At 38.8% G+C, this 27,892-nt stretch overlaps 1 protein-coding gene across 1 annotated transcript; it reads left to right on the top strand.

Moving 5' to 3' along the window:
• The first annotated feature begins 15,201 nt into the window (after positions 1-15,201).
• LOC131219380 (mitochondrial import receptor subunit TOM5 homolog) lies at positions 15,202-27,294 on the top strand. Its single transcript, XM_058214481.1, has 2 exons — positions 15,202-15,338; positions 27,021-27,294. Exons 1-2 carry the CDS (start codon positions 15,252-15,254, stop codon positions 27,096-27,098), a joined length of 165 nt encoding a protein of 54 aa, XP_058070464.1. The 5' UTR covers positions 15,202-15,251; the 3' UTR covers positions 27,099-27,294.
• Positions 27,295-27,892: the final 598 nt, after the last annotated feature.

Genomic DNA, 27,892 nt, shown 5'->3' with positions numbered 1-27,892 from the left:
TACAATCCTCAAACAAAACATAAAGTATGAAATATGAAAATATGCAAATCCTATAATATCAATTGAGCTCCAATGGCTCAACTACACTGGCATAAAGGCCCTCCTCGTCAAACTCCTCCTTAGCTATCCCTGGGGTCCCATCATAAGGTTCTCTATCCGCCATCAAACCTGCATCTATTTGGTGCAACCGCATAATTAGATGAGTGATAACTCAGTGGGAATTTCCTTCAAAGATTCATGCATATCAATTATTTCCAAAGAAGTTTAAACTAAAATATCCAATTCATAAATACCGTAAACAACATATGTAAATATGCATGGATGTATAGATGTATGCTCGAGTCACAGATCTGGGGAGGCACATCCAGCTGTCAAAAGAAAAGGTCACCCATGGTAAATTGACTACCTGGAAAAGACCATGTAGGTGAGTGCGCCCAAGGATATCTAACCTCTTGGAAAAATATTCAGAATATGCCCGTGTAACGCCCTGAAAATCGGGGGTCATGCATACATCGACTCCCGAGTTCTCGAGTGTCACTTATCATAAATTTTATGGTTTTGCGGTTAATCAAATTTAGTTGCGCAACTTGGAATTACTTGGAGCATGAACACAACCACAACTAGTCTACTGAAATGAAAGAGATATACATATATACAAGTCCAAAAGAATACAGATGGGTCGCCCAAGGCATTGCCCAATAAAAATCATAAAAATATCATGTCTAAAGGAATAGGACTGAGTCTGCTACTCAGAAATCCAACGTCCCGCCTACTAATCCGATGAGGTCCCGCTCATCAGCTGGAAGTAGGAGAACTTGTCCTCCTCCTCGAGGCTCACCTCACCCTGCACTATGTACCCTGCATCACCTGCATCTACGAGCGAGTCTGGTTGGTGTTTTAAAACACCATCCCAGAGTGAGAGTGAGTGATCAACTCAGTGGGTGTTATTAGTCTTAAGTTGTAACAAGCATCAGTTATAGTAAGAATTTAATGAAAAACAATCATTTATAAACACCTAATTAATCTTATTAATGCATATGCATGGTGGATGATATGATGTATGCCCTCACCACAACTCTCCCTCGAGCGACTCTGTCTAACGATCGCGTATGTCAACACTTCCTCAGATCGACCTCGACTCGGGTTCCCCGTCCTAGACTTCAAGCACACGGGGAGTGCTGAGAGAAATGGATCGCTCGCGGTCACTACGGGGAGGCACGTCACCCCAGCGTAGGCCGACAGCTCGGACATAGTGTCCCATTCCACCGTTCCCGGCTCACGAGACTGTGGATCAATATTCCATCTGGTATCGATGGGCTACAACGGTGGTAGGGTGTTCCAGATTTCATACATAAGTGAGCAAACATGGTTAACAAACAGGGTTGGACAGTCGATAGGCTAGACCACACGAGTCAGGCGAGCACGTGACGGACGACATCGAGCACAAGAGGGCCATGTAGTCGAACTACTACCGCCCACGCGCACCCACCCAAATCCATGGGTTTAGCCTTAGGTAGCCCTACCAATGGGGCTACCATCTCACCTCAAGTTTCCTAACCAATCCAAAGATTTGAGAATGATATGCCAACCATTAAGATTACCAACTAGCATAATGATATCATATTTACAAACATCACAACATATGGTTCGATTATTCCTAACAAGCATGCTACAACAACATGAACAATGTGCATGTGAGTGGTGTGGATTAGGGAGGAAGTTACGCACTTCCTACACCTCAAGGAATCAAATACATAAGAGTGATGAGTTAAGCACAACATAAAACAACACATATGAGAAGAAATCGATCAAACATGAGCATGTAGTTATTCATATACTAATTCATGTGAGAGGCAAGGTCAACATCAAATGCGAACTAAGCATGCAAATCATACAATTCCAACAACATACCATCCCTAGGTTTCATTTAGATTCTTCAATACATCATACCAAATGAACAAAATCATTAAACTCCTATTATAATCGGTGCTAGGTCACCTAAGGATAATAGTCCTCACCTATGGATCGTTGAAGACTTGGAAACGACCTAGAAGTGTGGATTTTGGATCGATTGGCCGAAATCTCTAAAGCAAAGCATTGCATGTTAGAATCCCATGTAAACCCCTCCTCATCATAAGGTTTTCAAGAAAAATGGGTGATAGATCTTACCTAGGCAATCAACGGAATGAAATGGCAGTCGCGGAGGAGGGTTTCTTCTTGGAGATGAGGTAGGGAGTTGTGGGGTTTGATTTCCTCGAGCCCCACCTCGATCTAGGGTCCACCTTGCTCACCTTCACTCTTTTCCTCTCTTCCTCCTTTCTTCTTTCTCCCTTTTCTCTCTTCTTTCTTCCTTTCCTCTAAGGTAAAATCGTATGGGGAGAGGGGGTGCCCAAATGAGGCCCTTTTATAATGCCAGATTTGGCGTAAATGGCCCCAAAGGCTAGGTTTTTACTATACTAGACCTATGGGAGAGTCTTTCTAAGCTCTAGGGCCCACTATGGGGTGTACATATTGATTTACACCGTATGATAGTTAGCCCTAATGATGATCTATGTATGGATATGATCGGCCCGCCATTTGGATGCGTCGATCAACAGATATGATTAGAAGTCTGTTCAATGGTCACCAATAGTTGATCGGGGCCGCAGATATACGAATATGAGCAGGGAAATATTCTTACTCCATGTGTGAAATTTGGTCGCAAACGAATGGTCCAAAATCCTCAACTTTGCATAAGAGGGGATGAACCAATTCACTTAAGTTTCAGCTCATTTCTTTAAGGTATTTGCACTTCTCATGCACTCGTCCTTTAGCTCAAGTTGAGCAATTTTGGGAAGTACCCAGGTCCGACTCTCGCGATGGATGTCAAGCCCAGCAAGAGAGACATTACTCTATAATTTTATAACTAGTGGCCACCAACAAGCGGTCTAGAGCTTGTTCGGAAAATCGAGGTATTTTTGGAATGAATTAGGTATTGAGATTTCTCGTTAGTGATGATTAGGGTTTGGATTAACTATGTTCATAGTGTGGCCTATTCATAACTAGTGAAAGTGGAGATTTAGTCATGATTACTCTAAGCCATCGGTTTTAGGCTAAAAGAGTAACGGGGTTGATTTTATCTATTATTCAAAATCCAAGCCTTATCTGACTCTACCCCAGTTAGATCTTTAATTTAGTCATGCTTGCCTTGATTAGTTAGCGAAGCATCGGTTAGATTTGGGCCCTCTGGCCTTAAGTTTCAATGAATTTCCACAATAGCCCTCTAGGACTCCTCATTGGCTTTGGGGCAGACCCAACACCTCCTTGGCTACCAAATTTGGTGTGTATGTGCTTTATAGCCTGGTGAGGGGCCATATAAAATTTGGAACAAACGGATGAACGAATATGGGGTTTGAGTAAACGGTTCCGATCTTCAAATGACCTTGTGGGGTCCATTCCGGTGATTGGAGCAGTTCTGGTGGCCCTCTGGCCACGAAACTTATAGGATAGGTGCTCCATGGCCCGATGAAGGGCCATGCAAAATTTGAGAACGATTGGATATAGGGTTTGGTCACACAGGTCCGATTTACGATCAACGGTCACTGTTCCACTATCGGGTCCCAAAGTTTGTAGACGGGTGTAGAAAAATACATTAGACCCTCATCGTAAATTATAAAGAAATTTGATAGCTGAAATGTCTTACATCTCAGTTTTATTTACACGTGTCAGATTTCAATTTTGGCATTGGTGGGGCGCATCTGGTAAGAGCCAGATTCCACTTCTGGGTGTCCACTGGGTCCGTGGTCCGCGATGGTCCCCAAGCCCAATGAGATCTATGCTCCCCTAAATTTTTATAATTTTCTGACGTTCTCATGTCACGGTATAGCCTGCACGGGCTGTCACTAGGTGTAAACGGTCATCTGGCTTGGAGACCCGTACCAGGTTCTATCAGGACTCATCTGGTCTATTCAATTGGGCTAATCTTGGTCTAATTTATTTATGAGATCTCACTACGAGTGGCTTAAACGAACGGTCCTGTGGCAAATCCTACGTGGACGCCCTAGGACACTGTTCTGGTTGGGCGGGACGTTACACTACACCTGATGTTCAAGTGATCGGGCGGATTCATTGGCTTCCTACGGCTGATTAATCAGATTGCTGCGGTTCTTTGCTGGTACCACCTCTGTATACACTAACATTGAGTGCTAATGGTTATTAAGTAATATTTAGGTTAATTAAATTAAAAAAAATAATGGATTTTTGGAAATCCAAAACAGTGAAAATCCAGGATATTACAACCCAAGGAGGTTTTAAACCCGGAAAAGCCTCATGTGAAGGGTGAGCGGCCCATGGTGGTGCAAATGCACATATCCTGATGGTCAAACTTAGGTAATAGAACCTTTAGCAAACCCAACAGAATGTGACTTGCATTGAACACTCGGTAAAGCTCACATGTCATGCGTGGATGTTATGCAACATGACATTCATGTACATTTCTTCGATTGGACAAGAATGCTTCTCAAATTGTGGACGTGATCATGTCTTAAGGTTCTTAATAAAATTTTAAGCATTTATCCATGAATTCAATATAGACTTTTATAATTTCTTCAAACTCAAAGGAGGGCTCACCAAAGTGACATTTAAATCCCGAGTGGAATTGTATCATTTAAATTATCTAAGAGCCCCTTCTATTTTCCTTATAAAAGAGACATCCCAACTCATAATATAAAATGAAATGAGATTTATAAGGCTCAAGTCATACCATTAGAAATATATCTATAATGTAGAAGTGACAAGAGTATTTTTAATCCCATGGTTAATCAATATTGAATATGAATGATGGGATTCAAAGCATTACTTTGTTCACTACTTAGAAATTAACTTTTATTCACCATATTCAAAGTTCTAGCCATATATTAGAGTCAACTAAATTGGAAATTAAATAATGTTGAAAACAATGAAGGCAATTCTTCACTACGCAATTTATAGATGAATTAGTATGAAAATTTCTATTTCATATCATGACTAGTACAGGTGTACCTATAGACAAACAATCATAAATGTGGCATGGAAATTATAAAACAACATTCTATACACATGATTAATAAATATAGAATTTGAACAATAGAGATTAAAAGTTACTTCATGAATATCAATACAAACTAGGAATAAGAGGAATGAAATTAATACTTATGATTCTCTAAAATTAACTACATTTGAGGTTTAAGCTAACATGGAAATTAGTGAATGAAAGAAGTAATGGGGGATGTTCCTCACCTTGGGTGGGTATTTTTTCTGATTTGGAATGTTCTTATGAGGTGAATGCAGGAATCCTAAAATCCAAGTATAAGTTTAGACTTCTAATCCCAACTCACATATAGCATAATATTTATATAAATCTTAACTTCTACTCACTTGTTGGGACTTGTTGAAGGAAAGAGTGTCCTTCAAGGTAGACAATTGCAGGTAGTACCTGGATAGAAGGTTACAAGATATCAGTGAGTCATAACTGAGTCGACTCAGTTGAAGCTCTCAAACAGAAAACTGGTTGAGTCAAGTTTTAGGTAGGCTACTTGTTGTAGGATCAGATTACTGATCTCCTAGGTCTGATGCTTCCCAAGTTCTCCTTAGATGACCCTGGCATCAATTTTAGTTCAACTCAGTTGGGAAACTGGACGAGTCAATTCACAACTGAGTTGAGAGAGGTTTTTAAACTAGATAGCAGGTGTTGGTTTTATACCTAAATGGTGATTGTTCTCGACTGTCGAAGAGTGGATGAGGTATGATTATCCTCCAGGGTAGTTAGTTAGAGGCATTCCTGGATGCACCATTTCAATGAGTTAACACTGAGTCAACTCAATCTAGCCGCTAACCATGGAGATGAGAGAATGATCTGGGACGTACATCTGTCTTAGTAAGCTGTCTATCTATCACTGGTTTAAGATCGGCCTGATCTATGGTTTAGATGGGCTGATTAGTTTGATTTATTATTTGTAAACGTTAGTTTTGTTGATTCCATTGGTAAGTTAGAGTTCAGGAATTACAGATATGAGTTGTTACATGAGCATATACATGGCTAACCCAATCAAGCAACACTGGGAGGTAGTGAAATGGTTACTTCGGTATATTTGAGGTACGTTAAATTACGTATTGACATTTAAAAAGTTTAGGAACAAGTTGGTATGCTGTGTGGATGCTTATTACGTAGGTAATGTGTATAACAGAAGATCGACTTGTGGCTACTCATTTGTGCTAGCGGGTGGAACGATCAATCGGATGCCAAAGCTTCAGTCTGTGGTGACTCTTTCTACAACTGAAGTATAGTATATAGTGATAACGGAAGAATTCAAAGACAGTGTTTGGTTGAGAGGGATGATAAATCATCTTAGGCTTCAGTAAAAAGTCGTGCCAGTAAATCGTGATAGTGAAAGTGTGATCAATTTAGTAAAGAACTTGGTTTACCATTCTCGTACTAAACATATTGATGTTTGTCATCATTCCATCCGACATGTGCTTGAGGAAGCAGAGTGACTCTTGAGAAGATTCACACAAGCGTGAATTCGATGGATATACTTACGAAGGTGGTTCATATATAAAAGTTCAAGCTCTGTATAACTTTTATGGGTTTGGCAAATACTTGATGAAGGCGAAATGTGCACAAGAAGCAACTACGATGGTGGAGCTATGACGAAGGCAACTAAAGATGGTGCTTGGAGTTGTGGTTCGTAATAATTGAAGACGTGGTGGAGATTATTGTCTAATGTCTTCAACTTGTCTGTAATTGCCTAACTGGGTTTGTCCATGACATCGACAGACCACTTGATCCCATCGAGTAGTTGTCGATCCCATCGACGGTCCACTCCATCCCATCGATAAACTCCCATTTTTTTGGGGCTTTTGCTCGTTGGAAAATTTTATATCTAAATCAATCCAATCGAAGATGGCTTCAATCTCATCGATGGGTCGTCGATGGTACTCGATTTAATTAAACCTCCCATTGAACAACTTGTGCAATTTCACAGAATTAGGGTTTTTATTTCTTAATTTGGTTTTAAATCTATTTAAGTGTTCTATAATAGGGGATTAGGAAGATTTGAGAACATGTTTAGGGCTCTTGTGAGCAAGGGGAGAATAAAGCTAGGGTTTTATATGTTTTATGGGGTTAATTCCTAGATTGGTAAGTTATTCTATTTATTCTCTTGTGATGTTGTTTATCATGGTGGATTTGTCGTTGTCTTTGTGACGTGGTTTTTTCCCATGAAGATTTTTCCACATAGAAACCTTGTGTTCTCTTTGTGCTTGGTTTATTGAATCTCTTATTGTTTGATTCGACTTTGGAGTTGCTTCTGCGCTTCCCCAAAACACACTACGATTCTAAAACTAGTAATCTACAATATACTTACCTCTACACACTTGTCAACATTACTCAAGGCATGAGCCAAACACTATATTTGTCACGTAATGGGAAAATACATCACTCCAGTTAAGTGGGCCACAAGCACAAGGATAAACTATGACACCCAGCATTTATTCTAGAATTGTGTCAATTTGATGATTGGACTAGGCTAACCCATTCATCATTGGCTTCGGCCCCCACAGGCTAGGTTTAGGGCCCAAATATGGCCTTACAAAGTTAGGCTGCTCTACAAAGGTTTAGGGCATGAGCTCATGCCGGTTTGGCCATGACCCTGCCACATTAGTTAGTAGTGGGTGCTGTTTGGGCCCCACCATGACGTGTGTTCCATCTATGCTGTCCATCCATTTTTCCATATCACTTTATGGTATGAGACCAAAATTGACATAGATCTATATCTCAAGTGGACCACATCACAGGAAATGGTGTTGATTGAATGGCCACCATTAAAAACTTATTAGAGCCACAAAAGTTTTGGACTAAGCTGATATTTGAGTTTTATCTTAATCTAGGTTTGTATGACCTACTTAACAAGTGGATGTCAAATAAACATTACTGTGGGCCTTAGGAGGTTCTTAACGATGAACATTCAATCACTACTATTTTCTTGTGGCGTGGTCCACCTATGATTTAGATCTGCCTCATTTTTGGGATCGATCTCAAAGAATGGATGGACGACGTGGATCAAACAAATACATTATGGTGAGGCTTGCACAGTACTGGTCCACCTGGCTAGAGGTTGGTCGACTTTTTATTTATTTATTTATCTTTCTTTCTCAGGGGATTGATACCAAGACCTTAGTGTTGAAACAAAATATTTTCACTAGTCTACCACTTGAGCTATGAATCCAGGTGTAAAAGAATAGATGCAAATGCACATCTATACTTTACTTTTGGAAGGGAATTGCATACCAAGTAAACTTGGTGGGACACCATGATTTAGTTATTTCATACACTCTGTGTTGGGTTTTTTCAAAATAAGAAGAAAAGAAAATTGGAAAAGGAGGGTTGTAGCTTTGATGATTGTTGGTGTGAATGGTGATGCCTCTTGGTAAAGGGAGCATCTTTTGAATTTGAAATGGAGGGATGTCATTGTTGGAAAGACACCACCATTGATGAAAAGGCACCATGGAAGAAGGTGTCTTTTCATGAAAAGGGCTTTAAGTGTCTCTTGTGATTCTATATAAACCCATCTTTGGGTCAATCCAAATTTACAATTTCCAACAATCTCTTCTCCATCTTCTTCTCTTCACCATTTTCGTTTTTGGAAGGTTTTTTGAAAAGATACCGTTTTCAGGCGCTAAACTGTAAATAGTTTTTCAGGCAGTAAATTACAAACAGTTTTCAGGGGATAAATTGTAACAGCACAAAAGTCAGGTTTGTATGCTGTAAAAGTGTGTTCAGGGTGCGATTTTTTGGTTTTGCAGGCCGAAACCCACATTTCTTCGGTCTTGGAGAAGAGGCTTATTGTATCCTGGAGGTGGATTTGCTGTAACCCTCTTGCAAATTGGTTTTATCACCAGTAGGGTGCGAATATCACCTTAAAGATAGCGACATCGTAACGCGCCTTAAGCCTATCTTTAAGTGATTTCTTTTTTATTTGTCCACCTCGACAATAACAATTTTAAGGCAATATTATGGCCTCTTTTATGGGTCATCCTGACTTTGTTTGAATTATGTCGTTCGACGGCTCAAATTTTCTTCGATGACAATCAAAGGTTCATCTCTTCCTCACATCACTCAAGTTGGATCATGTGCTCACTTAAGATCCTCCTTCACCACCATCTGACAATGATACGTTAGAACAAAAATTCAAAAGAGACAAAGTTGGGAGCGTAATGACTACCTATGCAAAGGTCATATTTTCAATGCTCTTTCTTATTCGTTATACGCTATTTACCGTCAAAAGAAGCCTGCTAAGGATTTGTGGCAGGCATTGCTCACCAAATACACATCAGAGGATGAAGGCAACAAAAAATTTCTAGTAAGTCAGTTTTTAGAATTCAAAATGTTGGATGAAAAACATGTTCTTGATCAAGTACATAAGTTACAGGTCATCATCCAACAGATTATTGCCGATGAAAGTATCCACAATTATTGCTAAACTTTTACCTAAATGGAAGGAAATTAGAAAATCATTGAAACAGAAAAAATAGAAAATGTCCTTGGAGGACCTCCTAATGGTTCTTCGAATAGAAGAAGAATGTAAGTTTCATGATAAAAATAAAGAACAACAGGAGGCCCTAAGTAACGCTAATATAGTCAAGAATAGTGTGAATTGGGAATTAGAGAAGCCACCTTTTAAGAAAGATGATAGGGTCAAACCTAATAACCAAGGGTTAAAAAAGAACACATCCAAGAAGGGTCCATGCTTTTTTTACAAAATCTCTAGTCACTTTAAAAAAGACTGCCGAAAATACAAAAAGAAAATGCAAGAAAAAAACGGTAAATTAATATGACGGAAGACATGAATCTAACAGATGTCGTCTCTGAAGTTAATATGTTGAATGAGGATGTTGAATGGTGGGTTGATTCTAGCGCTACCAAACATGTTTGTAGAAATTACAACATGTTCAATTCCTACGAATTAGTGGGGGATAATCAAGAACTATATATGGGGAATGCCTCTACATGCAAGGTTGTAGAAAAAGGGAAGGTGCGTCTTAATCTAACTTCTGAAAAAGTTCTTACTCTGAACGATGTTCTGCATGTCTCGGATATTAGGAGAAATCTTATATCAACTAGTCTACTAATTAAGTTTGGATTTAGACTCCTATTTGAATCCGATAAATTGATTGTGTCTAAAAATGGGGTATATGTAGGGAAGGAGTATGTATCCAATGGAATGTTCAAATTGAACCTTATAAATGAAAATTCTTCTTCCGTTTATATGCTTGATTCACATGATGTTTGGCATGCTAAATTAGGACATATTAGTTATCGTAGAATGGATAATATATCTAATTTTCAGTTAATTCCTAAGTATACCAAACCTAATGACAAATGTAGTATTTGTGTACAATCTAAAATAACTAGAAAACCGTTTCCAAGGGTAGAACGAGAATCGCAACTCTTAGACCTAGTTCACAGTGACATATGTGAAATGAGTGGTTTAATAACAAGTGAGGGAGAGAGGTACTTCATAACCTTTATAGATGATTTATCCCGTTATACCTTTGTATAACTATTGAAGAATAAATATGAGGCACTACAAAAATTCAAGATATACAAGGCAGAAATTGAGAATCAATTAGATCGAAAGATTAAAATTCTAACGTCGAACAGGGGAGGAGAATATCTATCTTTAGAATTCTCGGAGTTTTGTAAAACTCGTGGTATAATTCACCAAATTATAGCTCCCTATTCACCCTAACAAAATGGCATAGCAGAACGAAAAAATAGGTCTCTCATAGACATGGTAAACTCTATGCTCAATAATATGGTTTAAGTTCAAGATTTTGAGGAGAAACCCTATTGACTGCCTGTCATATCTTTAATAGGATACCTCACTCTAAGACTTGTAAGACTTCATATGAACTATGGAAGAATAAGATTTTTAACATTTCATACTTCAAGGTATGAGGTTGTAGAGCCTTAGTTAGGCTTACTGAGCCTAAAAGGCCCAGGATAGGGTTGAGATCTCTTGAGTGTATTTTTATATGGTATGCACAAAATAATAAGACTTATAGGTTTCTAGTTGTAGAATTTAATCATACGATCCCGATAAACACTATAATAAAATCTAGAGATACCGAGTTTTATGAAAACTCATTCTCTTCTATAACTAGAAAAGAGACAAGACCCCAAGATCCTAGTACAAGTAGTAGTTCTCAAATACCTAATCAAGATATCAACAGTCTTGATAAATAGGAAATAGAACCTAGAAGGACCAAGAGAATTTACATCTTTTGGACCCGACTTCTTCCTTCTGCTAATAGAAGGAGATAAAGATAACATAACAAAGGAAACCATGTTGGTTTGTAACATAGAAAATGATTCAGTAACAATAGATGATGCACTTAAATCTCAGGATGCTTCCTTTTCGAAAGAAACTATAAATGATGAGATGGATTCTATATTGCAAAATGGAATATGGAAACTTGTGGATCTATCCCCAGGATCAAAGCAAATAAGCTGTAAATGGATTTTAAAAGAAAATTAAGACCAGATGGAACTAAAGAAGTGTTTAAGGCTAGATTAGTAGTTAGTGGATTTACATAAAAAAGAAGGCATTGATTTTTTCGATACCTATGATCCAGTAGTAAAGATATCTACTATTTGAGTTTTAGTTGCTCTAGCATCCATTTATAAGTTAGAAATCCATCAGATGGATGTAAAGAAAGTTTTTCTAAATGGTGACCTCGATGAAGAGGTTTATATGGAGCAACCAGAAGGTTTCATAATTCTAGGACAAGAAAATAAAGTGTGTAAATTGATCAAATCACTATATGAACTTAAACAAGCACCTAAGCAATGACATGAAAAATTCGATAAAGTAGTCACCTCATATGACTTTAAGATTAATGAATCTGATAAATGTGTATATTCAAAATTCTCTGATAATAAAAGAGTAATTATATGTCTCTATGTAGATGATACGCTAATTTTTGGTACACGTTTAAAAGTTATAAATAACACTAAAAGATTTTTATCATCTAGTTTTGACATGAAAGATATGGGTGAAGCTAATGTAATTTTAGGTATCAAACTATTAAGAAACAATGATGGTATAATTCTATCTCAATCACATTATGTTGAAAAGATACTCAAAAAGTTTGATCAGTATGATAAGAACTTAGTTTCTACTCATTTTTATTATAATATCAAGTTAATTAAAAATGAATGTCGTATTATATCTCAGTTAAAATATTCCAAGGTGATTGGCAGCCTTATGTATGTCATGATTTCTATTCGACCTGATATTATTTTTGCAGTAGGTAAATTGAGTACGTTTACAAGTAATCCAAGTTTAGATAATTGGAATGCTATTTCCAGAGTACTCAGATACTTGAGAAAAACTATTAATTATGGTTTACATATTTCTGATTACCCTAGTGTACTTGAAGGGTAAAGTGATGCAAGCTAGGTCACTGATTCTAATGAATCCAAGTCTACCAGTAGATGAATTTTTACACTTGGAGGAGTTGCCATTTCCTAGGGATCCAAGAAGCAAACTTGCATATCTTACTCTACTATAGAATCTGAATTCATAACTTTGACAGTTAGTAGTAAAGAGACAGAATGATTAAGAAATCTGTTATTAAAAATATCATTATCAATAAGGCTTTTACCACTGGTCTTTATCTACTGTGATAATAAAGCGACACTATCAAAGGCATATAATAAGACTTGTAATGGAAAATTCAGGCATATTAGTTTAAGGCATAGTTTTGTGCGGCAAGTACTTGGTGACGGTGTTATAACAATATAATATGTAGATTTATCCAGAATCTAATGGACCCGTTCACCAAGGGACTGGCAAGGGATGTTGTCAGTAGAACATCAAGAAGAATGAGACTTAAGCCAATTTCACAGACACTGGATGAGGGAAACCCAACCTAAGTTAATAGGTTCAATGGGCAACATACCTCACAGGAAGTAGTTGAAGCAGCACTGTACGTTTTCTATCTGTCTCATTCTTGGATGTATGTATTGTGCTGAGTACTTGTAATGATAAAAAAGAGGATGAGTTGCTGCTCTTAATGAGTTCTTTCAAGGGTGTTATAGTTACAGGGGCATTCATAAGGACTCGCCTATATGAGTATTAGAAGTAGGGCCGCTTCCTGATGTTTAAGAGTTTTTGGCTACTCTCATGAAATCATGAATCTAAGACAGAGCACAAGGCCGTTCATCTGCTATAATTTTAGAACACATGACAATTGAAATATATGTGTGTGTAACATGTCCGGTTATGTCATATAGAATACTTAGTTTAAGACCATAGTCACTAAGGATTCTGATTCAACTTTGATTTGTTTACGCTAAGTGAAGGCTTAAGTCCATAAGACACCTTCTCCTATGCACATATTTTCCTTACATACCCCTGACCTCTGTATTTTGAAAAATAGTGGGGGATTATTGGGTTTTTTCAAAATAAGAAGAAAAGAAAATTGGAAAAGAAGGGTTATGGCTTTGGTGATTGTTGGTGTGAATGGTGATGCCTCTTGGTAAAGGGAGCATCTTTTGAATTTGAAATGGAGGGATGCTATTGTTGGAAAGACATCACCATTGATGAAAAGACACCATGGAAGAAGAGGTCTTTTCATGAAAAGGGCCTTAAGCATCTCTTGTAATTCTATACAAACCCATCTTTGGGTCAATCTGAATTTACAATTTCCAACAATCTCTTCTCTATCTTCTTCTTCTTCTTCATCATTTTCGTTTTTGGAAGGTTTTTTTTTGAAAAAATACAGTTTTTAGGCGCTAAACTGTAAATAGTTTTTCAGACAGTAAATTACAAACAATTTTCAAGAGATAAATTATAACAACACAGAAGTCAGGGTTGTTCACTGTAAAAGTATGTTCGGGGTGCATTTTTGCAGTTTTACAGGCTGAAACCCATATTTCTCCGATCTTGGAGAAGAGGCTTATTGTATCCTGGAGGCGGATTTGTTGTAACCCTCTTGCAAATTAGTTTAATCACCAGTAGGGTGCAAATATTGCCTTAAAGATAGCGACATCGTAACGCGTCTTAAACTTATTTTTAAGTGATTCATTCTCTATTTTTTTGCCTCAACAATGACACTCCATCCATCCTTTTTTCTAAATAATTTTAATGCTTGAGATAAAAATTTAAGCATATCAAAATCACAAAGACCACACCATATGAAGCAGTGTGAATTGAACATCTAGTGTTGAAAACTTCTTAGGGCCACATAAGTTTTAGATCAAATTGATATTTGTATTTTCCATTTATCTTCATCCGTGGCTGTGTGACCTTATGAACAGATTGGATGACAAATAAACATCACTATTGGCCCTATCAAGGTTTCAATAGTAGAAATCATTATTCCCACTATTTCCTGTGGTATGTTCCACGTTAGCTTTGGATATACTTCAATTTTGGTCTCAACTTCAAAAAAGTAAGCTGAAAAAAATGTATGGACAGCCTAAATAAACCACGTACACGGTGGGCCCAACGCAGTTTACTCAGTAAGATAAAAGCATACCAAGTAACTAAGTACACAATCCGATTTCTTTACTGCTTTTGCGCCGTTGATTGTACTATTGCGTCAGGATTAACGGTTTGGATAACGGGAACGATGGTCCCACTCGTTTGAATCCGAAACTCGTTTGTACTTAACAAGGAGGATCATATAATACCGGGAAGGGGAAGCGGATTGCGCACTGAGTAAACTCTGTGGGGTCCACCGTGATTTATGTATTTCATCCACTCCGTCCATCCATTTAAACATATAATTTTAGGGGTTGAGCTTAAAAAATTGAAATACATCCAGAGCTCAAGTGGACCACACCACCTGAAAAGTGTGAATTGAAATGACCACAAATTTTGGATCAAGCAGTTATTTTTGTTTTCCCTTTATCCTTGTCTGTATGATTTTATCGAAAGGTTGGATGACAAATAAACATCAGTGGGCCCTAGCAAAGTTTCAACGGTGGAAATCATTATCCCCACTGTTTCCTATGGTGTGGTCCACTTTAGCTTTGGATATATTTCAGTTTTGGTACCAACCACTAAAATAAGCTGAAAAAACGGATGGACGGCGTGGATAAACCACATACATTCACTGTGGGCCCAACGTAGTTTACTCAGTACGATAAAAGCGTACTGAAATCCGATTTCCAAACCAAAACCCTAACCCTCCCAAAACCCCAACCGTCTTCTCTCTCTGCTGCCATGGCGGATTCGGCGATTTCAATCGAGAATTTGAAGGATTTCGTCTACTCTCAGTTCCAAGACGAAGAGAAATGGGCCACAAACGCGGTATGATCTACGCTCCTCCTTTCCTCGATTTCTCGATTTCTCACGACTCCAATCGCATCTCCCTTGCATTCTGTTTGAAATCGCTGCTGTCCCTATGCCGATACGAAAGATCGAGATCCTCGAGCTGCGATTTTCATCTTCCACTCTTGATCGATTTCATTTCTTTTTATATTTTTCCCTTTCTACTTCTGAGGAATTATACGATCCTCGATCCCAAGCTTTTCACACTAGATTTCGTTTTTTTACTCTGTCGCGTCGCACTACCGAGCTTGTGTCACCACCAAATGGGGCCCACATGCTGAGATGGCCCTGTGATTTGAGCCGTCCATGTTCTCCTTTCTACCGTAAATAAGCTATTTTTCTCATAGTCGTGCCTTAATGAAGATCCTTACCTTTGATTATAAGAGTCGAATGTGAGACATTGGGAATTTATTTTCACTGTTTTAAACATATCAACAGATGGTGATCGTAACAGTCATCTGTTCAGTGTGCGTTTCTTAGCATTGCGCATCTAGCACAGAGTCCTCAATATGGACGGTTCTGATCATTGGAGCGATCAGCACGTGGGCAACAGGCACTTGATCATGAGTCGTGACAGAGGCAAAACGTACCCTTACACAGTATGCCTTTGTGTGTTTTTTGTTCTGACACGTGTAGCCCACAGTTCGGTAATCCTGATCATTGGTCTATTGTGTCTGACGTGCGGATGGCCATGCCCTGAGCTGTCCCGGATCAGATGATCCTGGCGGACAATCTCAGGCTTTTTTGTCAGTCGATTGTGGACCTCAGTTTTATTTCTTGTATTTCTCTTTTAGCTGTGTGTTTACAAGCTACAAATCAAAAGGTTTGGATTGTCTTGTAAGGGAGGTTTTTCTGGTTGAATTCCATCCATGTGGCCTAGATTATGGTTAGCTGGGTTGCTGAACCATGGGCCCCACTTATCAGAAATGAAAACCCAGGTATAGCATGCAAAGCATTGGGTCAAGGATACCATGATTAGATTCCTTTTTCGTTCTTCACATTCTCTGGGCATTCTGCAATTCAGCAAAGAGGAATTATATGATAATTTATCTGCAATTCAGCAAAGAGGAATTAGATGACAATTGACCCCTCACTTGGATCAATGGAAGGTGGAGACGCTATTTTCAGGACTTGTTAAATGACGTTCACTTTAACAACTTAGGATAGAAGGAATCATAAGCTTAAGTGAGATTGGAGATCATCGATACTTTTGTAGAGTTGAGATATTTGAAGTGAAATAAGCTTTGAGAAAGATGAAGATAGGAAGGCCTTAGGATTAGATGGCATACCAATGGAGGTTTGAAAGTGCAAGAGAGGCATTGACTTATTTTGGTTGACAAAATTATTCAACAAGATTGTAGGATCGAAGAAAATGCCAAATGGATGGATGAAAAGTATAGTGATACCTATTTACATAAATAAATGTGGCATACAGAGTTGCATCTGCAATTGTGGAATTGAATTTATGAATCATTTTTGTGAAACTTTGTGAGAGAGTGATTGAACAAAGATTAAGGCATGAGGCTATTGTATTAGAAAATTAATTTGGATTTATACTTAGATAGCTAAGGGAGGAATATGGGGAGAGGAGGAAGTATCTCTACATGGTCTTTCTTGATTTGGAGAAAGCATATGATGGGATCCCTAGAGATAATCTGGTGGGCGTTGGAAAATAAATGAGTCTTAAGAGGATATGTTGACATGATTAAGGATATGTATGAGGGAGTGATAACAAATATGTGGAACACTAGTGGAGGATGACTTTACTGTTACTGTAAGCTTACACAATGGGTTGGTATTGAGCCTATATGTTTTTGCATTAATAATGTATGAGGTGTTGAGGCATTTACAAGAGGAGGTCTTGTGGTGCACGTTGTTTGTAGATGATATAGTTTTGATTGAAGACATGAGGGAGGGGGTAAATGTAATGCTAGAACTATGGAGTGATGCTTTAGAATCCAAGGTTTTAATTTTAGTTGGACTAAAACAAGGTATATGGAATGCAATTTTAATAATAATAGGAGTGTGAATGAGGAATTAGATAAGATTGTTGATCAAGAAGTACTCAAAAAATTGACAACAGCTCATATCTACCCTGAACTGTGGAGTTTAAGCTACGCCACGTGTAGTGTAAGCTACTTGATACTTCTACTTTTTCATTAAAATAATGGGAAAAATATGGTAACTAAAAAAAAAAAAAACAGCAAAAATAAAACAAATGCATTAAAAAAAGTATGCTTCATTCTTCTGGTAAAACCATGTTCAAACCAAGCTATCTACGTTTAGTTTATTGAAAAATAATAACAAATGGAAATTAACATAAACAATTATAAACAATTCCTTTTTTTAGTGTAAAAAAGGACGGGTTGTCAAGTATCACCAGATGACTAAGCATGTAGTAGAACTTTCGAAGTTATGCAATTGTATGTATGCCATCCAATTTACCCATCAAGAGAGCACAACTGTGATGATGGGTTGCTGCAAAAATTAGGGTCTCCAATCACCAAGTGGGCCACTCCATCAAAATCAATGGATTGTCACCCTTAACTGTAGAGTGGTGTCCCACATGATGCTTGGATCAAGCCTGTTGGACTATACGTATTGGATACTGGGCCACAACATAGAAACGATGGCCAGCCACTAGAAAAAGAAGTCAGACCTCTCATCATGTGGGCCACACCATAGAAAACAATGCACATCTACTTAAAAAGCACCATTGCAACATGGTGGCCCACATGATGGCTTGGATGGGTTTGATGCCATGTCATATAGTCATAAACACACCACAGTAGGTCCTACAGAGGAAACAGTTGCAGAACAAGCTTATTCTACAACGTTACATGGGAACCGGCCTCTCAAAAAGAAAAAAATTGAAAAAAATACTGTAAATCAATTAAAATGAAATATAACTCATTAACCAAGAGTAAGAGTAAGAAAAATACCTCTTTTTAGCTTAAATCAATAAACAAAATCTGAATCTTGAGCTCCACAACTGTACATATGTGAAATGGATGTTGAAATCTCAAACTTCTCCTTTGATTGGGCTCCAATGCCCACAAAAATTTAGTCATAGGATCTTCTCATAGGGCTGATTACTCCCTCGTAATTTCATCTTTAATGGATGTTTAAAATGAGAGAATTGAATCACCGATTTTTGGGGCAAGATGTGTCTTGTGGTGGAATGTTAGGGCTTTCAAAAGCCCTCTTTCGAATAGCTTTTGTTTCATGAATGCTAGATTCAAATGTCAGTTTTACACTTGGCATGCCTATACTTTATTGCCATGTGTGATTATAGGTGTGATTCTAGACATATGCTCCTTCCACAGTGGGACCCAAAGTTTGGATTGGTCTAGATAGTCGTTCTTTAGTGCCATGTGTGAGGAGGATGAGTCATTGCCATCTACAAATAGGCGTTGAACTAGCTTAACAAAAACACACCAAAGGACTAAAGAGTATTGTATGTGACCTACACTACATGCTACGCATTGTATAGCGTTTGCTACACAGTACTTGTGGTATTTACCTGTGCTGTGCTATGAACACTATTCAAAACAGTGGTTGCAATATCTTTCTGATAATATCATCTTTACCATCTGTTTAAAGTGCCAAAATTTGTGATTTTCGTAGTACTTTTTCATTTCTTTTTATTGCCTAACTTTCACTCTTTTGCTATCTCACAATCTCTCTCTCTTGTTTACTTTCTTTCCCTATTTCATATTGATTTTTCCTATTTCTTTAGTTTGTGTTTGGTTGCACCAAATATCATGAGATTTCATGCTATTTGGTGCAACTAAAGATGCCCTTAGCAACTTCTATATTCTGTGATATTCTTTGAACTATATCCCAAGAACCCCCCAAATTTGATAATAATCCCAAATATTATTGTACCAATAATTTTTGGGGGTCAAGGTTTGCGACTTTGCTTGCGGTCTACATGATTGTATTGTAGTCATATTTTGCTAGCTGTAGTTTGGATGTGCAGTAGTTTGGGCAAGTTGAACATTTGACATGATGTTTCTTACGAAATGTGTTTGTCGAGTTTAGTTGTTTGAGAGTAGTGTGTAGACCTTTTTTTAGTCATAGTTGGCATTGTGTGTTGACCATGAGAGGCAGTGACGTCAGATAGCTTACTAGCTAACGAGTTGTGGGAAAGGGATAATTTGTAGTAAAGGGGTTTTGGAGTTTCTTGATTGCGTCGAAGAGTTATTACTATCCTCGAGAGATTATTGGCTACTTGGAACCTTGTTTACGAATAATTGCGAATGTTTGCATGTTATACACCCTAAGAAAGTGAGGCTGAATGGCTTTCATTAATGTTTGGGGTTGTTACATTCCAGGCGGTGGTCTGGCACGAACCCTTAATTACATCCTGATGCGACCGTATTCGGATGATGTAGATAACTAGTTCAATTTCGAGGATGGATTGACCCCTCTGTAATTGAGCAAACGATTGTTGGAGAAAAATTATCTTCTTTTCATTAATGGTTGAGAATACATAAATAGTTGTGATATTTCACTAACTTCAAACTAAGACTAATCCACTCTTATATAATCAAGGCCAACTACTCCCTTGATTGTTAGATTATTATTTCAAATTCAAAATTCAAACTGAAATTCAGAGATAATAATAGGTCTTAAATGGAGTTACTAGGCCCACTCTATTGACCTGAATGGCTTAGTTCACTAGTTGACCAATGGATAGGCCCCCGCCATTGACCAGAATGGTTTGGCCCCCTAGTTGACCTATAGTCGTGCCATTCGGACTAGTTATCTCTGATATCAAATGGTACAATTGAACTTGGACGATTGAGATAACTAATTCAAATTCGAGGGTGGACTGACCCTCTTTCAAATCAAGCAACAGATTGTTGGGAACAAAATTCTCTTGTTTTCATTAATGGCTGAGAATACATAAATACTCGTGGCATTCCACCAAATTCAAATTTAAATTCAAATTAAGTCTAACCACTCTCTTACAATTAAGGCCAAATACTCCCTTGACTGTTGGAATATTATTTCAAATTCAAAATTCAAATTGAAATTCAAAGATAATAATGGATCTTAAGTGGAGATACTAGGCTCACTCTGTGGACCCGAATAATTCGACCCACCAGTTGATTCATGGACTAGGCCCACTTTACTGACCCGAATGATTTGGCCCACTCATTGACCCATGAGGCCTAACATTCCTCACTCCTTGAGCAACAAACTTATCCTCAAGGTCGGTATTAGAAATTTTCTATAAAAGACGACCTTGGTCAATCCATGAAGCCTTTTCCTCTTTGGAAATGACTTGGTTTTCTCATTCGCCTCTAGCAAAAATAATTGTTGTGTTTTCAGTGCAAACTTTTCATCACAGTTATAACACAAACCCTTTTAGCACCTGGCCTGCATTTTGGGCCAATCGAGGTGCCTCACGGGCGACCCCTTCCTTAAATGGTTTGGTCTCCGTTTGGGTCAGCAAAGTGGTCCTAGTAGCTTCAATTAAGAACCATTATTATCTTTGAATTTGAAATAAAAAATCAAGTAGATGGCATTGATTATAGGAGAGTGGATTAGTCTTAGTTTGAATTTGAATTTGGTGGAATACCACAAATATTTATGTATTCTCAACTACTAATGAAAAGAAGAGAATTTTCTCCAACAATCTTTTGCTTGATTGCAAGGAGGGTCTGCTCATCATCAAATTTGGACTAGTTATTTCAATCATCTGAGTAGAATCGTACCATTTGGTATTAAGGATGGGTTTGGGTATGCCCAAGCACAAGATGGAAAACAGAGTGGCAATCATCGAGAAGGATATGCTAGAAGTGAAGTTAGCCTTGCAAGAACTCAAAGAGTCTATGGAAGCTCTCGTAATCTAGAATGAGTTTTCTTTTTTTTCGAAATCAAACCTGCCATAACTACAAAGACCATGAAGAATCGGAGATTTTAATCGGCAACAACTTTAGCAAAGAAGGATCAATTCAAGGGTGATATGCTCGGAGTGATTTTCCAGAATTTGTTGGGTCAAATCCAACTTAGTGAGTTTGTCATGCGGAACAATTCTTCAAATTTCAAGGTACACCGAAAGAGGATCAGACACTTCTTGCGTCCTTTCACTTGGAAGGAAAAGTGAACCATTGGTTCCAATGGTACAAACGCATCAATCCCACAACGACTTAAGCTACATTCATCGAGGTCTTGTTTGTGCGATTTGGGTTGTCATATTATGAAGACTTTGATGAGGCTTTATCAAAGGCTCAAAGCTGTCCCAAATGGAGACGATTTGCGGGTATCAAATGCAGTTTGAGAGGTTGGCAAATCATGTGGAAGGATGGCCTGCAAAGGCATTAGTTGGGGTGTTTTATTGTGGGCTTGAAGGAGGAGATACATGTGGACGTTAAGCTTTTTCGTCCAACTATGATGCTGCCCATGGTGGTTTTGGCTCGCATGTAGGAAGACCAATTATGAAAGTTGCATCACAATTCCAAACCCTTTGATCGAGGTGCAACCCCTCCACCACCTTCGTGACTATCAATTCAAGAGAGGCCACCTATGAGGCACCTCAATTGGCTCGAAATGCAGGATAGGCGTGAAAAGGGTTTGTGTTATAATTGTGATGAAAAGTTTGCACTGTGACACCGATGTAAAACATAGTAATTATTTTTCCTATAGGCGAATGAGGAGACCAAAGCCATTTTCGAAGAGGAAAAGACAGATGCTCCATGAATTGATCAAGATCGCCTTTCACAACAAATTTCTGATACCAACCTTAAGGACAAGATTGTTGCTCGTCAAGGGATGGAGAATGTTAGGGTCCATGGGTTAACTAGTAGACCAAACCATTTGGGTCAGCAGAGTGGGCTTAGTCCATGTTTCAATTGGTGAGTCAAACTATTCCGGTCAACAGAGTGGGCTTAGTAGCTCCATGTAAGTCTATTATTATCTTTGAACTTCAATTTGAAATAACAATCCAACAATCAAGGGAGTAGTTAGCCTTGATTGTAGGAGAATGAATTAGTCTTGGTTTAAATTTGATGGAATGCTACACGTATTTATGTATTCTCATTCATTAATGAAAAGAAGAGTTTTTCCCTAACAATCTTTTACTTGGTTGCAAGGAGGGTTGGTCCATCTTCAAATTTGGACTACTTATTTCAATCAATCCGAGTACGGTTGTACCACATCCCTGGGGGAAACCATTGATTAAAAGGTAAAACCAAAGCGAGAGTCCTATGGTGTGACCTATGACGTATTTTGGTCCTTGGTTTTTCGTCCTCAGAATGTCTAGAATCAAGAGGGTCGTAATGGCCTTGGCGTACACGAGCGGTTGTATAATTCCGTGGGGGTTCACATGTCGGAGATGAATAGGAGACGACTTAGCTCTCATCAACAGGGTAATAAGGCCGGGGTATCCCAAATCGGTTACGTTTCGGCCGTAACGGCCAATACGTAACGGTAACGGCATCAACCGTTATGCGATTCGGCCCCGAAACGGGGCACCTCTGTTTTTTGGGTTCATAACGGCGATTACGGTCCATTGTTTTCACTCACACTCTACCGAGATGTTGTCGGTCTACAATAGGTCGACTTAGTCCCAACGGACCCAACTAGACACAGTGCGGCACCGAGATTGCACCCACTCTCCCTCCTCCTCTTCTTCTTCTTCTTCTCTCTCTCTCTCTCTCTCTCTCTCTCTCTCTCTCTCTCTCTCTCCCTCTTCTTTCCCTCTTTTTCTTTTCGGTTTCCCTCTCTCCCGTTTTTTTCTTTTGAAATCGGAAGCGGATTGATTGGTATACCATGCACCAGTATAGCTACTGTAGGTACGTGTCATGCTGAGACGAGCGTTGACACTCCTCGAGCTCCGAGTTGTACGAATGGTTCAAAGGAGATCAAAGTTACACGGGCTCCACAGTGATGTATTTATTATATCTACACCGTTCATCTATTTTTAAATATCATTTTAGAGCATTAGCCAAAAAATGAATCGTATCCAATGATCCTTTGGACCACACCAAAATAGTGTCCCAGGAGATGATGATTTCCCGTTAAAAATTCGTGGCCACTTGTAACATTTATTTTTCGCACTTACGATTCTTAATGAATGACGGTTCAAAAGACCATCTAATGAAGAGGACCAAAACAAATTTCAATATTGATCAAAAGTTACGTGATCCCAAGGGTTATAAATGGTAGGCGTTGCCAATGGCCCCACCTGCTTTTTGCGGTGTGGTCCACCTTGATAATTCAGATCAGTATTAGTTTATTCAAAAAGTAGTCAAGCCAATTAAGGCGAGCTTCTTAAATGAATGGAAACAGGTTTAGAATCATTAAACATTCTAGGTACCTCAATGATTATTCCCACAGGACTTGCTATGCGTCAAATGGTAATGGGAAAAGACAATGTACGTACAGAATTTTTTCCAATAAATTTGTACACGTGCCACATGGGCCCACCATGATTGTATGTATTTTATCCATGCCGTCCATCCATTTTGTCCACATCATTTTAGGTCCTAAAGCCATTCAAAAGATTAGTAAGATCCAAATCTCAGAGTGGGACCAAAACTTAACATAGGAAACAATGGTTATAGAATGCTCACCATTAAAAATTTCTTAGGGTCCACTGCAATGTTTATTTTCCATCTAACCTGTTAATAGGGTCACACTGACGTGGATTAAGGGAAAAGACACATGTCAGCTTGATCTAAAACTTTTGTTGCCCCAGTAAATTTTTAATGATAGTCGTTTAATTATTGTTGTTTCTTATGGTGCGGTCCACCTGAGCTTTGGATCTGCCTCATTTTTGGACTCATGCCCTAAAATTATTTGACAAAATGGATGGACGGTGTGGATATAACACATTCATCATGAGTGGGGTCCAAAAAACTTTGACACTCGTGTGCTACACTTCACAATCCGAGTCCTACTTAATTTGGGCCCTTAAAAAATTGTACATGGGACGTATTAACTTAAAATTTATCAATTAAATTATGAACTGTAATTGCTAACTCAAAATGCCAAAATCAAATTGTTTGAATAGTTTTAATTGTTAATTTGTGGATGCTTATTTTTTAAAATAGGGCCTTTTGATTATTTTTCATGATTCACTATCCAATAAATGTTCACCAATTCATAAGTGGGATAATGCCAATAAATTGCATGAATTTGAGGCTGATTTGGAGCATGGATTGGTCCTCCAAGTCAGCCCCAAATTGGCAACGTGATCTACCTGAATTTAATTTCATTTTTTAAAAGAACTATTGGGTGAAATGATATCAAATTGTTAAGTATATAAATTAGATATTTAGAAAATTAAATATATGAATTTTGTAGTCAAATTCAGGTTATCTGGTTCATAAATTCATCAGACAATCCGATACAACTTCTCACCAAAGAGTGGACCGTTACACTACCATAAACATGTTCCAATTTATAAATGAATGCATATTTGGAATGCTTAGAATATTCCGGATTTAATTCATATTTTTTTGGCAAAAAAAATAAAATTGCGCCGTTACCGGCCGTTACTCCCCCGTGTCCGTATCGGTTTCGGAGGGCATCGTTACGCCAACCGATACCGATACGGGACACCTTGAATGAGGCCCTTTGCACCTGACATCAACCTCAAAGGGAGGGAATGCACCTAATTTGGGGCATGGCTGTGTGAGAGATCCATTATGGGCTGATTGCGCTTGTAGCCATCGTGTGGGCTAAAGGAGAACTCTGCGCCTATGTGTAGATGTTGCGTGTGGGTCCGTGCTTGGATGTAGATCTCAATCCAATAGCACATGGCACTTGGCATCAAGGCTTGCATTGTGAGACCCCTACACGTGGTGTAAAGCCTCCCCCTTTATTGGGGTCCTTAGCACATTCCACGGGGCCATCCCAATAAGGGTAAGGGGGCAGAAGGTTCATGCAAGTGAGGCTCACCTTATGAGCATATGTTCTTGGAGGTTCCAAAGTTCAAGTCCTCTCTTCTCTTAACGTACTGCACATTATAATACCCTCGTCGTACTGTGTACTAGTGTCATTTCATGGGTGGGTTCATAGGGTTGTGGGCCTGATTTTCCTGATGCCTATAGGCGTGGGTCTCTGCGCTTGCCTTGCTTTGTGGCGCGAAGGTCTCTACGCAGGGTTCTGTGTGAGTTGCAGAATATTCCTTTGGTTTCCTGCTTCCTCGTCACAATGTGATGACGTAGCACAAAGCTGCCTGTAGGCGTGGGTCTCTGCACTTGCCTTGGTTTGTGGCACAAAGGTCTCTACACAGGGTTCTGCGTGAGTCGCAGAATATTCCTTTGGTTTCCTTCTTCCTCATCACAATGTGATGACGTAGCACAAAGCTGCTAAAGCTAAGTTGATGCAACACAATCGTGTGATCGGATGCGTGGGGGCCTGTTTTAGCAAAGTACCAAAATTCATGTGTCAACACAACTAGATCATAAAATTGCAATAGTTTGCTTGACGATTCTATCCATGTAGACCTTTTTGCACTACTGTTTGTGCCGTCCTATTCTTGGCATTGAGCTATGTTTCCTTCATGGAGTCCGAGTGTTGCGTTTAATCATTTCATTTTCACCTGTTGCATGACTTGTGCTTTGAATTCCATGGTTCAAAATATCAGCCTATGTGTTGTATCGCATGTATGCATCGGTTACTTTTGAAAATCTGTTACCATGCATACCATGATTTAGAATATTGACCCAGCTGACCCGCAAATGGCTGGGTCAAGACTATGATGATGATGATCATAAAAAACAGTAGCAGTTCTTGAGCCAGCAGTTGGTCCATGCTCCAATGCTGACATTTTGAACCTCATCTGGCTGCTGTCCGAGTCATGGTTCAAAAACCTGAGAATAAACTTGACTTGATATCTAGTCGGGTCTAGTTGACCCGAAGACTCAATCAGGTCTTTACTTGACTGACGTGATCAGTAAATAAACAAATTAAATATATTTATAACGGTGAAAAAAATCTATTTTGGTTGAATAGATAAAACAGGTGAATGAGCACAAAACCCTTGTTTGGGTCGCTGGTTAGAGGCCTTACCTGTCTTATTAGGGCAGATTGTAGGTTTGATTCTCACAATATGCATTTTAATTTTAACTGTTTGCCCCATGCATGACTCGGTTCAAGTCACTGCTTGCCGCATCGAGTTGGCCAAGACCATATGCTGACTCAACGAGTCTTGCCGAGTTGAGGCCGAGTCAAGCTCATTATTGAGTTTCTTATTGACTTGCCTTGAAATTTTGGCAACTTGAGTTGATTTGGCCGAGTCTTGACTCGGGACACTGAGTATAAAAACTGCAGGCTGAGTTACTCGAGGTGAGTCAGGTAATTGGACTATCATAAGAGTGTAGTTGTGCCGCTCATGCAGATCTCATGTCAAATGTTCTGAATGTGGAACCGGAAGTTTTGACTGGCTCTTGTCCAGGTCGTTGTTAGTTAGCAGATACCTTCAAGCTCTCTTCGTCTCTCTAGCTCGTTTTTCAGCTCATGACTAGATAGAAACTGCACTCTCAGATCAATTTTAGCTCACAGCGGGGGGGTTTTTTTTTTTTTTCTGGGTTTTTGAGCTTGCATGCAATGTGTTGCCAAACATAACACTTATTAAACTCCATTTGCCTTTGTGTGTTTCTTACTTGGCGATTAAATCCATAAACATTTGCATCTTTCCAGAAGCTGCTGCGTGCTGTTGGGCTGTTTGCTGGCTCCATCTTTCTAATGCGGAATTTTGGCGACCTCATGGCCATTTGAAGGGAGATGAGCAGTTTTTTATAGTGAGTACTGTTTCTCAACGTTGATGGGCTATAGTTTACTTCATTCTACTTTTTCTTTTTTAATCGGCAAAAGAAAATAATGTTTACGGATATTAGTTTTTAGCAGCTTCTTGTGTGGAATTCCGAAGATTTTGCATATTTTGGGATCAAGGATTTTACTGCTTTCTTGGGCTTTTCTTGGTGTGATAGATGCCACTGGGGGCCTGATATAGAATTTGGTTATGGTTTCAAAACTTTGTGGGGGAATGCAACAATGGCACATGTAACATCTCCGCCGTAGATGTGATGCTTTTGTGTATGGCAATCATGACTGTTGAATTGGTGGATGGCCATTTGGATGGGCCATGTTCCACAAGGCAAGGGATTGGACTGTGGTGGCCTTCCAATTGCTGTCCTGAAGTTGATGGGCGGAATTTAGAACTGGATGGTTGTAGATATTTAATCACTGTGATTTTTGGCTGTAGTCCATCCACAGGGTCCACCAGATCAGCAATCTGAATCACAATACATGTTTGCCCCACACATGGCCGACTGGTATGGCATTCATCACTCTAGCATTTGCTCCTTCTGTCATTGTTAGGTTTATCAAGGATCAACCATTGCTGACCCCACAAGATGGCTGATAAGTGAGCCTAAACACCCACAGATTTTCTTTGTAAGTTCAAAAAATCACAGGGATGAGGTTAATCCTTGAAAGTGAAATCACACGGATCAGATGACCATTGGATGCTCAAATTGGACAGTCCAGATTTGATATTCATTCACCCTCTT

This window comes from Magnolia sinica, chromosome 11, assembly GCF_029962835.1.
Source record: "Magnolia sinica isolate HGM2019 chromosome 11, MsV1, whole genome shotgun sequence".
Classification (NCBI taxonomy): Eukaryota; Viridiplantae; Streptophyta; class Magnoliopsida; order Magnoliales; family Magnoliaceae; genus Magnolia; species Magnolia sinica.
This window is presented reverse-complemented; position numbering and strand designations above follow the sequence as displayed.

What these genes read in the sequence shown, in the direction of transcription:
- LOC131219380 (XM_058214481.1), top strand. Translation starts at nt 15,252, where the DNA reads ATGGCGGATTCGGCGATTTCAATCGAGAATTTGAAGGATTTCGTCTAC. An exon ending in AGAAATGGGCCACAAACGCG is followed by an intron (nt 15,339 to 27,020) that starts GTATGATCTACG and finishes GCATCTTTCCAG; the next exon opens with AAGCTGCTGCGTGCTGTTGG.